Genomic DNA, 14845 nt, shown 5'->3' on the forward strand with positions numbered 1-14845 from the left:
GGCTCTCACCCAGAGCCATGGCCATTCCCACTGGACCGAGAGGCACATTTTTTGGGGTAGCAAAATGTGTCGCAACTCTCTGTTCTGGGGCATTCTGTGCACCTGCAGGAACCCCTAGACAGATTGGCTCTCCCTCTTCTGAGACCACCAATATCACCATGAGCCTATAGGAGGCCCTGGAGGCTGCAGGGAGGTAACGAGGACACTAACTCATGTGCTCCCTGTCCTCTGAGGCCTTGCAGGTAGAACAGACAATAGGAGCCGTAAGAAAAGGCCAAGCGTGTTTGGCTTATTTCTGGCAACCAGGTGTTCCCCAGTGAGGGTCCTGCCTTCTGACACTCAGAAAGGGTTCTGTGCCACATGGGAACAAATGGTGAGTGACTGAGCTCCCAACAGGCACCAGACACTCTGCAGGTTTATTTCTTAAACTCAAGTAGGAAACAAAACCTTGGTGCTTGGAAAGGCCCACGTGAAACACGACAGGGTCACTTGCTACTGGCCTCAATGTTCGAGGAGCCGGACGGTGCTGCCAGAGGGAGGGACAGAGGGGCGAGCTGGGGAGCTGGTCCCAACAACGGGTGTCTGGGGTGAGTCATCAAGGAAGCCGATGGGGATGTCCGAGCTATCCTAGTGGGGTGGTCTCAGGATGTCACCAACCCAAAGATTCAAGCTATCACTAACAAGGCTGGCGGGGACATTCAACAGGCTGGAACCCCTGAGACCCGGAGAGACCATCTCAGATGCCACCCCTAGCCTGGACACTTAGCCCAACCCACTGCTGTCACTCCCATGGGTCCCATCAGCAGCCACACCAGCAGGGTCTCCACTGGGGTGAGCATCTGAGCAGCAGGCTGAGGCGCCAGCCAGCATCATCTTCAGGGCCCCTCCAGCAGGGGCTCCATGGAGATGCCTGAAGAGGGCCGTCTGTGTGGTGGTGGTGGGGGCAACATCCAAGCGGTCACAGTCAATTCCAGAAGTTTCCGGGGCATCAGGAAGGGGAGGCAAGGCAAGGGAGACCCACCAGGGACAGGAAGTGCAAAAGGCAACTGGCCTGGGAGAGATTTCCCCTGCACCCCGGCTGGCCAGGCAGACCACTCCTCAGTTCAGCAAGGAGTATGGGGGACCTGCCTGGAGTTCACGCAGGACTACAAATCCTGGAATCCAGCCGCCTAGGGAAGCCTAGGGAGGCCTAGACTGGTGGGTCTTGCTAAGGCACAGCTGAGAGGGAGGTGGAGAGGCCTCATTCCAGGTTTACGACCCAATAGGGAGACCCAATAGGGAGGCCCCGCGGAAGCTCTGAGGGCAGCCGGGCCCCCACAGGAACCACGGCTTCCAGGAAATGTCTGTTCTGCTTTTGGCAGGGGAGGGGAGATGGGGGAGGAAGGTGAGGGCGGTCAAGGGCAGCAGGAAGGCCCAGAAACAGGGAGAAGAGAGACACACACACAGACGCACACACAGGAGCCCGAGGCGAGAGGTCGGTGAAGGTGGGAAACACAGGTTCCGCCTGGGATCCAGTTTCTCTGCGGCAGGAGAGGGCAGGGCTGTCTGGCTCAAGCCTGACTCGCTGGCTGCGCCTGAGGGTAGTCTCTGGCGGGCAGAAGAGGAGCGTCAGAGGGAGAAGGCGCCCGAGCAGATGCGGGTGTAGACACTCTGATCCAGAGGCAGGTAGTGGCCCTGCTTCAGGTCCAGGAAGAAGAGCCGGTCCGAGGTCTGGCGTGGGTCAAAGCCCTCGTGCTGCAGCCTCGTCTTTTGAATCTTGAAGGTGCCTGTGTGGGTGGGGGTGGCAATGCAAGTGGGGTGAGGACTTGGCCGGGGGGCTTCCAGGAACCCCACCCACCCAAGTCACCATCCTCTCCTTCACCTCCAGGCCTCTGAACACCAGGAACATTCTTCCCCATTTTGCCTGCCGGATTCTCCCTCATCCTTTGAATCTCGGCTTCATGGCCCCTCCTCCAGGGAGGCCTCCCAGACCACTCCCATATGGCCTGAAACCAAACTTTGGTGCACTCCCTGCCTGGTCACATGTCCACCCCCACAAGACCGAGAAGGGCTGGGTCTGTCACACAGTAGGTCAAGGGTGAGCAAATGACAGGCCTTCTGAGCCACCGACAGGCCAAATTCAGCCCACTATCCGAGGAAGCCACGCCCATTCATGTCCATACTGTTTACTGCTGTTTTTGCCCTACAACTGCAGAGCTGAATTATTGCTGCAGAGACCGTGGTCTGCAAAACTGAACACATTTACTATCCAGGCCTTTAAGACAAAGTGTGCCCTCCCTACAGTGATGATTAAAGAAGGGTTTCGTGGAGTTCCCTGGTGGCCTAGCTGGCTAAGGATCCGGCATTGTCACTACTGTGGTTCAGATTTCATTCCCAGCCTGGGAACTTCCGCATGTTGCCGGTGAAGCGAAAAAAGGCGGCAGGGGACGGCGGGGGACGGGGGGGGGGGGGGGGGGGGCCGCTTGTGAAAGACGGGCTAAGGGTTAGGATTGGTGGAAAAAAAATCAAGACAGAATACCTGTGTGCTCTAGAATTGGGTAATTTGTTTTTTAAACCAAACTTCAAACACATACACCATAAGATTAAAAAAAGGGGAGAGGGCTTAAGTCTGTATCAGAACTAGAGGTTTTTGGAGCTCCTGTCATGGCTCAGTGGTTAACAAACCCTACTGGCATCCATAAGGACACGGGTTCGATCCCTGGCCTCACTCAGTGGGTTAAGGATCCGGCGTTGCCGTGAGCTGTGGTGTAGGTTGCAGACGCAGCTCGGATCCCGCGTTGCTGTGGCCGCTGGCGTAGGCCAGCGGCCACAGCTCCAATTGGACCCATAGCCTGGGAACCTCCATATGCTGCACCCGAGGGTGCAGCCCTGAAAAGACCAAAAATAACTAGAGGTTTCTTTTCATTCTTTCTTTTTTAAAATCTGCCTGGTATAATAGCACTATATTTTTCCTTTTTCAGCCTCAACCGCAGCATATGCAAGTTCCCAGGCCAGCTGCATCTGCAACCAAGGCCACAGTACTGCTGTGGCAATGCCAGATCCTTAACTCACTGCATGTATCAGGCTGGGGATTGAACAGGCAACGCCATACAGACGAACTGGATCATTAACCCACTGAGCCACGGGGGGAGCTCCTTTTCAACAAAAGCACCATGGACAAAGTTAACCGTTAGACTCCAAAAAAGAGATTTAGAATGTCTGAGACCGCTAGGGAATTGATATATAGACTATTACAGGGAACTTCCGACGATCACAATGAAAGACAGAGATAACACAAAGGTGGGTGAAAGATACTAGTGGGTGATTTACAGAGGAGGAAACCCAAGAGGTGTGAGATGATTTGCTCAAATTTCCTAGTTATCAGGAAAATGCTAACAATGAAGACATGCACCAAACATTACAGGATGCCCAGTGGGAGTGGGAGTGAGGAATGAAAAGAATTAAGTATGTAAATAAAATGAGAAGGGCTTTGCCTGCGGTGCCGGCTGGCTGTGAAACATTACCTTTAACTCGCCATGGGGGGCTGAACCAAGACAAGTAAGTACATGGTTGAGGGACTTAACAGACAGACAGAGGGACAGAGGGGCCCGCACCTGTGGTGTCCACCTGGGGCAGGAGGCGCAGGAAGATGGGCTGGGCATAGGGCGCCAGTACCTTCTGCAGCTCCTGGTACAGCGCGTTGGGGCTCAGCTGGCCGTGAGGGTCTGCGATGGCTGCCATGCCTGCTTTGCCCTCTACTCCTGGGAACAGAAGTCTGGCTGAGACCACCACCCCTCGCCCCCACAGGGGACCAAATACACCCTCCAACAGTGGCCCCTGCTTCTGACCTTAAGTCCCTCCCACCTGGGAGAGCACTTACTGAAGCAGGGACCATTTTACTGAGTTTCTGCTGTACTCCTGAAAACCCTAACCCACAGCTGATATCATGATCCCATTTTCTTTCTTTTCTCTCTTTTTTTTTTTCCTTCTGTTTAGGGCTGTACCTATAGCATATGGAGGTTCCCAGGCTAGGGGTCAAATTGGAGCTGCAGCTGCTGGTCTATGCCACAGCCACAGCAACACCAGATCTGAGCCACATCCATGACCTATGCTGCAGCTTGAGGCAATGCCGGATGCTTAACTCATGAGCAAGGTCAGGGATGGAACCGGCATCTTCACAGACACTAGTTGGGTTCTTAACCTGCTGAGCCACAATGGGAACTCCTATGATCCCACTTTCTGGATGAGGAAAACTGAGGCTCGACATCAGGCATATTGATGTTGATGCGTTATGACTCCAGATCCAGAGTACCATGTGCAGTTGTCCAGGTTGTGCACTGCTTTTTGTCCCGCATACGAGGGCACCTGTACTTCCAAGCCCCTTCTGGCTGGGCTCCTCTGAAACTGCCGTACCCTAGGACCACCCCCACAGCTTCAGCTTGCCTGGCACGGCCACCCCGTACACGGCCACATCTGTCTGGCCCAGCAGGCGACTCAGCACACCCTCCACCTCAGTGGTGGAGACATTCTCCCCACGCCAGCGGAAGGTGTCCCCGCTGCGGTCCCGGAAATACATGTAACCCAGTTCGTCCATCACCAGCACGTCACCTGGCAGAGGGGAGAAGAGGAGGTAAGAGGACAACCCACCACCCCTACAGCCCACTCCCATGGTCTGCACACCTGATAGGTAGGCGCTATCACCCTTGCGGAAGACACTGTGGGCGATCTTCTTGCTGGTGGCGCTCTCGCTGATGTAGCCATCAAAGCGACGCAGAGGGTCCTGCTGGTTGATCTGGCCCACGAGGAGGCCGGGCTCCCCTGGGGAGGAGGCAGCACTCAGGCTGCGCTGGGTGGGTAGGAGGTGGGGGCCCCAGCTCCCCGGGGGACTGGGTGGGACCCTGCTCACCGGCCTGGCATGGGATGCAGAGGCCTTGGGCATCCCGCAGTAGCTCCATGGTGTCCTCGTTGACCTTCACCAGTCGGATGGGGTACACATGGGGCAGGATGCGGCTGTTGAAGCCACAAGCGCCAACCTGGGATGGGCCAAACTAGGTTGCTGAGGAGCCCCTGGGTGACAAGGTGTCCTCCCGCCCCTGACATCTTGCCTGTCCTGCCCCAGGGCCTGGAATTAGCACCTCTAGTGTCACCCCAACTCAGTGACTTTGGATGACCTGAAAGAGGGGAGTAATAACTGCAGCACCTTCCCCAGGGCTCATGAGCCCTCCCCTACCTTCCCAGCCTCCCCTGCAGTCAAGTGGAGACCCGCTGGCCAGCCACTACTTCCTGGTCCTTAAAACGCTCCATGCTGGGGACTTCCCGTTGTGGCGTAGCAGAAATGAATCCAACTAGTATCCATAAGGACGCAGGTTCGATCCCTGGCCTCGCTCACTGGATTTAGGATCCAGTGTTGCCATGAGCTGTGGTGTAGGTTGCAGACGCAGCTTGGATCCAAAGTTGCTGTGGCTGTGATATAGGCTGGTAGTTGCAGCTCTGATTCGACCCCTAGCCTGGGTACTTCTATATGCTGTGGGTGTGGACCTAAAAGGCAAAAACAAAACAAAACAAAACAAAACAACAAACCCTCCATGCTGGCTGGAAGTAGATGCATGGAGTGACCCTAAAGCCATGTCAGGACACTGGCAGAGCTTCTGCCTGCTGCCCACTGCATGTCACCCTGCCTGCTCAGTTCTATGAGCAGAAATGCCTGACTAATGGGTTGGTGCCACTTCCCAAGCTCGGTTATGTTTGTTAGAGCAGCACCCTGTGCTAGTATGGTCAGAATGTCCTCTGGGGCTGCCCATTCAACACATGTGATTGGTGGAGGTGGTGCCTGGTCCTCAGGTGCTAGGGATTCAGGAGTGAGATACAGAAAAGAATCTCTGACCCTGGGTGTTGGCATTCTTCTCGTTTTCTTTTTCTTTTCTTTTTTTTAAATATTTTTTTTATTTTTAGGGCTGCACTTGCAGCACATGGAAGTTCCCAGGCTAGGGGTCGAATTGGAGCTGCAGCTGCCAGCCTACACCACAGCCATAGCAACACCAGATCCAAGCTGCATCTTCGACCTACACCACAGCTTTCAGCAACACCAGATCCTTAACCCACTAAGCGAGGCCAGGGATCAAACCTGAGTCCTCATAGACACTGGCCGGGTTTGTAACCTGCTGCGCCACAACGGGAACTACAATTAGTATCTGTTTTTATCTCCATTCTGCCCTTGCAGGGCTCTCCTCTCTTATCAAGCCCTTCCCACCCAAAGTCAAGAACAGAAAATGAGAAAGGGAGTTCCCATTGGGGCTCAGCAGGTTAAGGACCCGACATAGTGTCTGTGGGGATGTGGGTTTGATCCCTGGCCTCACTCAGTGGGTTATGGATCCAGCATTGGTATGAGCAGATGCAGCTTGGCTCTGGTGTTGCTGTGGCTGTGGTATAGGCTGGCAGCTCTAATTTGACCCCTAGCCTGGGAACTTACATATGCCATGGGCGTGGCAGGCAGGCAGGCAAGCAAGCAAGCAAGAAAAAACCGCTAATCATAAAAGCATCTGTTTGCAGAGAGACTATTTGGAGGGGTGTTGTGGTGAGCTCAGGATGCTGGGTGGTTATAACAAACCTAATGAGCTGTTATCCCCATTTACTCATGAGGAAATAGAGACCTAAGGAGCCTGAGTGACTTTCCCTGTAAGAGGAGATCAGAACCTCCTTCCTGGCCCTGGATCCCCCAGAGCCCTGAGCTCCCTGCCACCTCTACCGCTAGAAATTGAGGCTCAGAAAGGCTGAGGCACTTGCCCAGGGCACACAGCCATGCTGTGAACTTGAACTCAAGGGCAAGAGTCACAAGTCTGGGCGCACCGGAGAAAGGCCTCCGGAGAGGCTGGCTGAGTGTCCCACCACAGTTTTATGGCGACACAGGCCAGCCAGGCCGAGGTAGCAGTGATCCCTGAACCCTGACACCAGCCCAGCCTCCCCCTACCAGTGCCCACCTTCCCATCCATGTTGGCGATACTACAGTTGCACTCGGTGGCCCCATAGAACTCGCCGATCTGGCGCACGCCAAAGCGTTCGGTGAACTCCTCCCATATGGCCGGCCGCAGCCCGTTGCCCACGGCCAGGCGCACACAGTGCTGCCCTTCTGCCTCCCGCACGGGCTGCTTCAGCAGGTAGCGGCAGATCTCCCCGATGTACTGGACCACCTAGGGGATGGGAAGTGAGCCGTGGGCGCCTGTGCCGCCAAGGCAGAGGGAACTTGCTGAGGGTGGAGGTTCCCCCAGACCCAGGGACCTTCCCCCTCTAACCAGGGCGCTAGGAACAAAATGGCCTTAAAGAAGATGATAGCAAGGAAACAGCCCAAGCCATTTACACCTATCCATTCGCTCTGTCCCCAAGGCGCTTCCTAAATGAATGGATGTATCGCAACCCCCACACCCCTCTGCTGTCCCTCAGCACCATGCTGCTTCCTGGGGACACCCCGTGTATGGCGCAGGCAGGCAGGAAGGTAGGATGCAGTGTTGACACTCCATAGGGCAACCCTCAGCCCAGAGCCGAGGTGTTTTATGCTGTCCCCCAGAATCCCAACCATCTGAGCTCAGGTCAGGATGCCTAGTGACCTGACCCTGGGGTGGGACCACTCTCAGGAACATGTTCTTCTCTGCCTCCCTGAAGTCACAGCAGGGACCCAGCCCCGGCCACCCACGAGTCACCTCCTCACCTCCTCAAAGGGCTCCACCCCCTGGGGTCACCTTCCAGATACCCCGGGTGTCCTTGAGTCATCTCTACATCAGCCTCTGAATGATTACCCTCCCCATTTTACCGATGGAGAAACTGAGGCTCACGGATAGTAAAAAAAAAAAAAAAAAAAAAACCACCCAGGCTAAAAATGTCATAAAATTTGATTTGAATCTGGCCATCCTGGCTCCAAAGCCTCAATGAAGAAACAGACACATGTTCAGAATTAACCACCAGGGCAATCATTACAGCTTCAAAGTACTCACAAGATAATGTAAAAATATGACCTGTGATGAACTCCATCTGGCCCCGCCACCTTCAATGCCTCCTCTCCCTCCAACTCCTGTGCTCACTTGGCTCTGCCACATGGGTCCCCTCCTCGAGGACCTTGCATGGACTGTGCCCTCTGCTGGGAGCACCCTGCCACCAGATGCATCAGGTCTCAAATGTCACATATTTCCCTGATAAATATCTGAGGAATACAAGGGTGCCTAGCACTCACCACCTGCCAAGTACAGAGATCATCTGTTTAGTCCTCCCAACACTCCATGTTGGAGATGAAGTCACTGAGACCCAGAGAGGGGACACAGGTGGTCCAAGATCACCAGCTGCTGACCAGGAGGCAAGCCCAGGGCAAGGCTAGATCAGAAACCCATGATGGTTCTTTTCTCTCTGCCCCCAGCTCCCTTGTGTGCCTGGGGTATAGCTCAGCCCACACCATCTCCAGGACAGACCCAGGGACCTTGGGTCATACAGCTTGGCCAATCTGTCCAGTCCATCACTAGCCACTGATTGGTTCAAGAATAGGCACATGACCAGAGATTGGCCAATGAGAATCAGCTCTGGGACTTTTTAATGGACTAGTGGGAAGACAGCCTCTTTCTCAACTGGAGCTGCTGGGAACCCTCCTGGAGAAGCAGATATGGGGAGGAAACCACCCACTGAGAAAAGAAGAAAATAAGAGGAAGATGAAAGTGAACAAGAAATGAAGAGAGAGAGAGCGAGAACGAGGTCCTCCTTGATCAAGCTGTGCCTGAAGGCTGTCCGCCATTTGGCTTCCTAAGTTCCATAAGCTAATAAATACCTTTCCTCAAGAAAGCCAGAGTTTAAGTTAGGGCTGGGTTTTGGTTTTATCTGTCAACTGACTCAGTCCTGCCTAAACACAGAGCTGCCCTCCAGATCATCAGAGGTAGTCCCAGCCACACTCTGAGCAGTTCACAACTGTCCCCTTCAGAAATTAGGTTGGGGAAGGGACAATCAGCCACAACTGAGGCAGCTGAGGGTGATAATGATGTCCCTGTGGCTCTAAGGCCACATCTATATACTGAGAGCCAAACAGATGATCTTTACTCAGCCTGGACCCTTAGACAGACTCAGGGCTGAAGGGCAGGCAACAGATGCCCCATGCCGTGACCTCCAGCATGCAGGGGCCAGAAGCTGGGAGTGAGGTGTCAACCTGGGACTCCTGCTACCACTCCCAAGTCAGGGTGACCTCATGCATCGAATGTGCACACCCAAGTGGGTATGGGGAGTCAAGGTGTGCACACTCAGGCTCCGTGGACAATGATGGCTACTTGCCTATCGGCTGCCCATCTACCTGCTTTATGGAGCTCAGAGAGCAGAGCTCTATATTATAGCCTGCTGCCTCCCACAAGGACAGCAAGGCAGCTGACCTGGGCCAGTGCCTACTGCTGCAGATAAACAGCCAAGAAGCGGAGTTCCCATCGTGGCGCAGTGGTTAACGAATCCGACTAGGAACCATGAGGTTGCGGGTTCAATCCCTGGCCTTGCTCGATGGGTTAAGGATCCGGCATTGCCGTGACCTATGGTGTAGGTTGCAGACCCGGCTCAGATCCCACGTTGCTGTGGCTCTGGCGTAGGCCGGTGGCTACAGCTCCAATTGGACCCCTAGCCTGGGAACCTCCATGTGCTGCGGGAGCGGCCCTAGAAAAGGCAAAAAGACAAAAACAACAAGAAAAAACAGCCAAGAAGCTTCCCCCGTTCTACAGCCATGGGATTTCTGAACCCAAATGCGTGCTCTCAGTCTTCTCAGCATCTTTATTAAACTTGATCCTTTCTTTTTCCCCAATAACAGTAATTTATTATAACACGAATAAAGTTGTGAACTAAAGGCACCACAAAGTAATTGTGAAGTGAGACTTTTCTTTAACTTCCACATTAAACTAGCCTAGCATATACAATTATCCTGCTTTAAAGTGAGCTATATTTTTCTTAATGTAGAAAATAAAAAATACAGGGAGTTTTAGAATAATACATGAGTAACTTGGTTTTGCCTCCAACAACATTCAAGGTTATACAGCAATTAAAAACAGGAAACTTTTTTTTTTTGGCTTTTTTAGGGCTGCACCTGCGGCATATGGAGGTTTCCAGGCTAGGGGTCCAATCAGAGCTGTAGCCGCTGGCCTACACCACAGCCACAGCTACGCAGGATCCGAGCCGCATCCTCGACCCACACCACAGCTCATGGCAACACTGGATCCTTAACCCACTGAGTGAGGCCAGGGATTGAACCCGTGTCCTCATGGATGCTAGTGAGATTCGTTAATCACTGAGCCATGACAGGAACTCCCAAAATATGAGACTCATAAAATTAATTAATATCAAATTATCTCAAATATATACATAAAATTGTCAAAAATAATAGATCACAATTTTTATATTTTTTATTTTGATCCTGTTATTAAACTTGACCTTTGAGAATTCCACCCTCTACTCCTTAAAAGAGCCCCTCAGCACCCTTTCTTGGTGATAGAAATCCCCCTTCAAGGAAACGGAATGAACTGTGGGGAGCCCTGAGACAGTGAATGAAACCTGATGCAACGCAGCACATCAAGGGCAAAGAGAGGGGCCGCCAGACACCAGAGACCTCTCTGCGGAGGATGTGAAACCGCCCACAAGGAACTCTTGCCCAAAAAAGCAGAACTTGAAGCAAGTGAATATCTAGAGCAATGGTTCTCAATCAAAGTCAAGACACTTGACAAAGTCTAGACAGATTTTTTTTTTTTTTTGGTCTCTCTTTTTAGGGGCACATCCGCAGCATATGGAAGTTCCTAGGTCAAATTGGAGCTGTAGTTGCCAGCCTACACCACAGCTACAGCAATGCCAGATCTGAGCCACATCTGCAAGCTACACCACAGCTCATGGTAACGCCAGGTCCACAACCCACTGAGGGGGCCAAGGATGGATACTAGTCAGCTTCATTACCACTGAGCCACAATGGGAATGCCCTAGACACATTTTTAATTGTCACAGTTGCAAGTGTGGGGTACAAGTGGTATCCACTGATTTTAGGGCAGAAATGCTGTTAAATATCTGAGAGTGCATAGGACAGCCCCCACCAAGGAGAAAGATCCGGCTCCAAATACCCACAGTGCTGTGGTTGAGGAATGCTGTGCTTCTGCTATGGAGAACAGTATAAAGGTCCCTTCAAAAAATAGAGGAGTTCCTGTGCCCTAGCTGGTTGAGGATCCAGCACTGTCAATGCTGTGGCTCAGTCACTGCAGTGGCGTGGGTTCAATCCCTGGCCCAGGAAATTCTGCATGCTGTGGTTGCTGCCCAACCCCCCCCCCCCAAAAAAAAAAATTAAAATGGAGTTACCATATGATCCTATGATCCCACTCGTGGGCATATATCCAGAGAATACTCTAATTCAAAAAGATACATACACCCCAATGTTCGTAGCAGCACTATTTACAATAGCCAAGATGTGAAAGCAACCTAAATGTCCATCAATAGAGGAATCAATAAAGAAGATGTGGTCTATATACACAGTGGAATACTACTCAGCCATAAAAAAGAATGAAATAATGCCTTTTCCAACAACTAGGATGGACCTAAAGATTATGCTAAGTGAAATAAGCCAGACAGAAAAAGACAACACATGGTATCACTTATATGTAGAATCTAAAAAAACATGAACATATTACAAAACAGAAATACACTCACAGACATAGAAAACAAACTTATAGTTACCAAAGGGGATAGTGGGGGTTGGGAGAGGAGATAATTTAGGAGTTTGGGATTAACAATATACACACTACTATACATAAAATAAACAAGGACTGTTGTGGCTCAGCAGTAACAAACCCGACTAGGATCTTTGGGGATGTGGGTTCGATCCCTGGCCTTGCTGAGTGGGTTAAGGATCTGGAGTTACCGTGAGCTGTGGCATAGGTTGCAGACACAGCTTGGATCCTGTGTTGCTGTGGCTGTGGTGTCGGCCGGCAGCTGTAGCTCCAGTTAGACCCCTAGCCTGGGAACCTCCATATGCATCAGGTGTGACCTTCAAAAGCAAAAAAAAAAAAAAACAAAGAAAGAAAGGAAGGAAGGAAGGGAGGGAGAAAGGAAGGAAGGAAGAAAGAAAACAACAAGGACTGGAGTTCCCATCGTGGTTCAGTGGTGAAAAACCTGACTAGAATTCATGAAGATGTGGGTTCGATCCCTGCCTCGCTCTGGCATTGGGTTAAGGATCTGGCATTGTTGTGAGCTGTGGTGTAGGTTACAGACTCAGCTCGGATCCTACGTTGCTGTGGCTGTACTGGAGACCAGGAGCTATAGCTCTGATTCGACCCTTAGCCTGGGAACTTTAAAGTGCTTCAGGTGTGGCCCTAAAAAGCAAAAAAAAAAAAAAAAAAAAAAAAAAGGACCTACTGTATAGCACAGGGAATGATATCTTGTAATAACCTATAATGGAAAAGAATCTGAAAAAGAATATACAGATTTAGATATGTATGTGTAACTGGACCACTTTGGTGTACACCTGCAACTAACACAACACTGTAAATTAACTATACCTTAATTTTTTAAATTTTAATTTGTTTTTCTTTTTAGGGCTGCACCTGCGGCATATGAAGGTTCCCAGGCTAGGGGTCAAATCAGAGTTGCAGGTGCTGGCCTACAACACAGCCATAGCAATGCCAGATCCCAGCTGCATCTGCGATCTACATTGCAGCTTGCAGCAACGCCAAATCCTTGACCCACAGGGGTTGATCTTGCATCTTCAAGGACACTATGCTGGGTTCTTAACCTGCTGAACCACAACGGGAACTCCGATTTTTTTTTTTTTTTGTCCTTTTAGGGCCACTCCCGAAGCAGGCACATGGAGGTTCCCAGGCTAGGGATCTAATCAGAGCTGTAGCTGCCAGCCTACACCACAGCCACATTAATGTGGGATCCAGGCTGTGTCTGCAACCTACACCACAGCTCATGGCAACACCGGATCCTTAACCCACTGAGCGAAGCCAGGGATTGAACCTGAAACCTCAGGGTTCCTAGTTGGATTTGTTTCTGCTGCACCACATGAGGAATTCCCTAATTTTTTTTTTTTTTTAGAGGCTAAAAAAAAAAAAAAAAAAAAGAAAAAAAGAAAAGAAACAGGTACAGGAAGTACTAGGTAGGGAGGGAAGAGCATACCAAGGGACCTCTCAGCAATACCCACACTGGGAAAACACTACAGGCAAACTCCATTTCTTCAATAAATAAATTAGAAGAGGTGGGGAGGAATAAGGGAGAGACCAGGGGCACCTACAGATGAAAGGATTCTTATAAGAAACATAAACCAGTTGCAACGTGTGGGTCTTATCTTAAAACTGATGTTTTAGGAGTTCCTATTACGGCTCAGCAGGTTAAGAACCCAACTAGTATCCATGAGGATGTGGGTTCAATCCCTGGCCTCACTCAGTGAGTTAAAGATCTGGCATTGCCGTGAGCTGTGATGTAGGTCGCAGACTCGGTTCAGATCCCACGTTGCTGTGGCTGTGGTGTAGGCCGGCAGCTGCAGCTCCGATTAGACCCCTGGCCTGGGAACCTCCGTATGCCACAGGTGCGGCCTAAAAGAACAAAAATACAAAAAAAAAAAAATACACATAACATAAAATTTACCATATTTTTAGCCATATGCCACAGGAGCGGCCCAAGAAAATAGCAAAAAGACCAAAAAATAATAATAATAATAATAATCTGAAACTCTATACATGGTAAACACCAACTCCATTTTCTCCCCTTCCCCACCTCCTGGCAACCACCATCCTACTTTCTGTCTATGACTTTAGCTACTCTAAGTACTTAATACAAGTGGAATCATGCCGTATTTGTCTCTTTATTTTTGCTTTTTGCTTTTTAGGGCCACACGCATGGCATATGGAGGTTCCCAGGCTAGGGGTCGAATCGGAGCTGTAGCCACTGGCCTACGCCAGAGCCACAGCAACTCAGGATCCGAGCCGCGTCTGCAACCTACACCACAGCTCACGGGAACACCCGATCGTCAATCCACTGAGCAAGGGCAGGGACCGAACCCGCAACCTCATGGTTCCCAGTCGGATTCGTCAACCACTGCACCATGACGGGAACTCCCAGAATTTCCTTCCTTTTTCAAGGCTGAATGATATTCCATTGTATGGAGATGGACACTTGGGTTGCTTGCATGTTTTATCTAGGGTGAATAATCTGCTATGAACAGGCATGTTCAAACATCTCTTTGAGACCCAGCTTTCAAATCTTTTGTTTTAAAAACAGTCCTCATCAGACACAAAAAAAACCACACAGAGATCCCATTTACAAGAAATGTCCAAAACAGACAAATCCATAGAGACAGAAAGTCAATTTGTGGTTGCCAGGAGCTCAGGGAGGGAGCGTGGGGAGTGACTGCCAATGGGGGCAGGGTTTCCTTTTAGGGTGATGGCAATGTTCTGGAAGTAGACAGAGGTGATGGTTGCACAACCCTATGACTGTACTAATTGCCACTGAACTGTCCCTTTTAAAATGGCTAATCTGGAGTTCCCGTCATGGTGCAGTGGTTAACAAATCTGACTAGGAACCATGAGGTTGCTGGTTCAATCCCTGCCCTTGCTCAGTGGGTTAAGGATCCGGCATTGCCGTGAGCTGTGGTGTAGGTCGAAGACGCGGCTCGGATCCTGTGTTGCTGTGGCTCTGGTGGAGGCCGGTGGCCACAGCTCCGATTCGACCCCTAGCCTGGGAACCTCCATATGCCGTGGGAGTGGCCCTAGAAAAGGCAAAAAGACTAAATAAATAAATAATAAAATGGCTAATCTTATGTGAATTTTCACCTCAATTCAAAAAAAAAGTCGTCGGATTTCCCATTTGGGCTCAGCAGTAACGAACCTAACTA

At 51.0% G+C, this 14845-nt stretch overlaps 1 protein-coding gene across 6 annotated transcripts in view; it reads right to left on the minus strand.

Annotated features, from left to right (window-relative positions):
- Window positions 1-397: 397 nt before the first annotated feature.
- The window catches only part of SLC27A1 (solute carrier family 27 member 1), a 29374-nt gene continuing 14926 nt past the window's right edge, over window positions 398-14845 (minus strand). For 3 of the 6 annotated variants that reach the window (XM_047776638.1, XM_047776640.1, XM_047776636.1), the window contains 5 exons: window positions 6957-7166; window positions 4886-5012; window positions 4423-4797; window positions 3594-3740; window positions 398-1766 (listed from right to left, as the gene is read on the minus strand). In XM_047776638.1, coding sequence (XP_047632594.1) covers window positions 1609-1766; window positions 3594-3740; window positions 4423-4797; window positions 4886-5012; window positions 6957-7166 — 1017 coding nt within the window. In that variant the 3' untranslated portion in view covers window positions 398-1608. The remainder of the gene's footprint in view (window positions 1767-3593; window positions 3741-4422; window positions 4798-4885; window positions 5013-6956; window positions 7167-14845) is intronic. The other 3 variants (XM_047776637.1, XM_047776639.1, XM_047776641.1) reach the window with 3 other exon arrangements.

The sequence above is a fragment of the Phacochoerus africanus genome, chromosome 4, assembly GCF_016906955.1.
Source record: "Phacochoerus africanus isolate WHEZ1 chromosome 4, ROS_Pafr_v1, whole genome shotgun sequence".
Classification (NCBI taxonomy): Eukaryota; Metazoa; Chordata; class Mammalia; order Artiodactyla; family Suidae; genus Phacochoerus; species Phacochoerus africanus.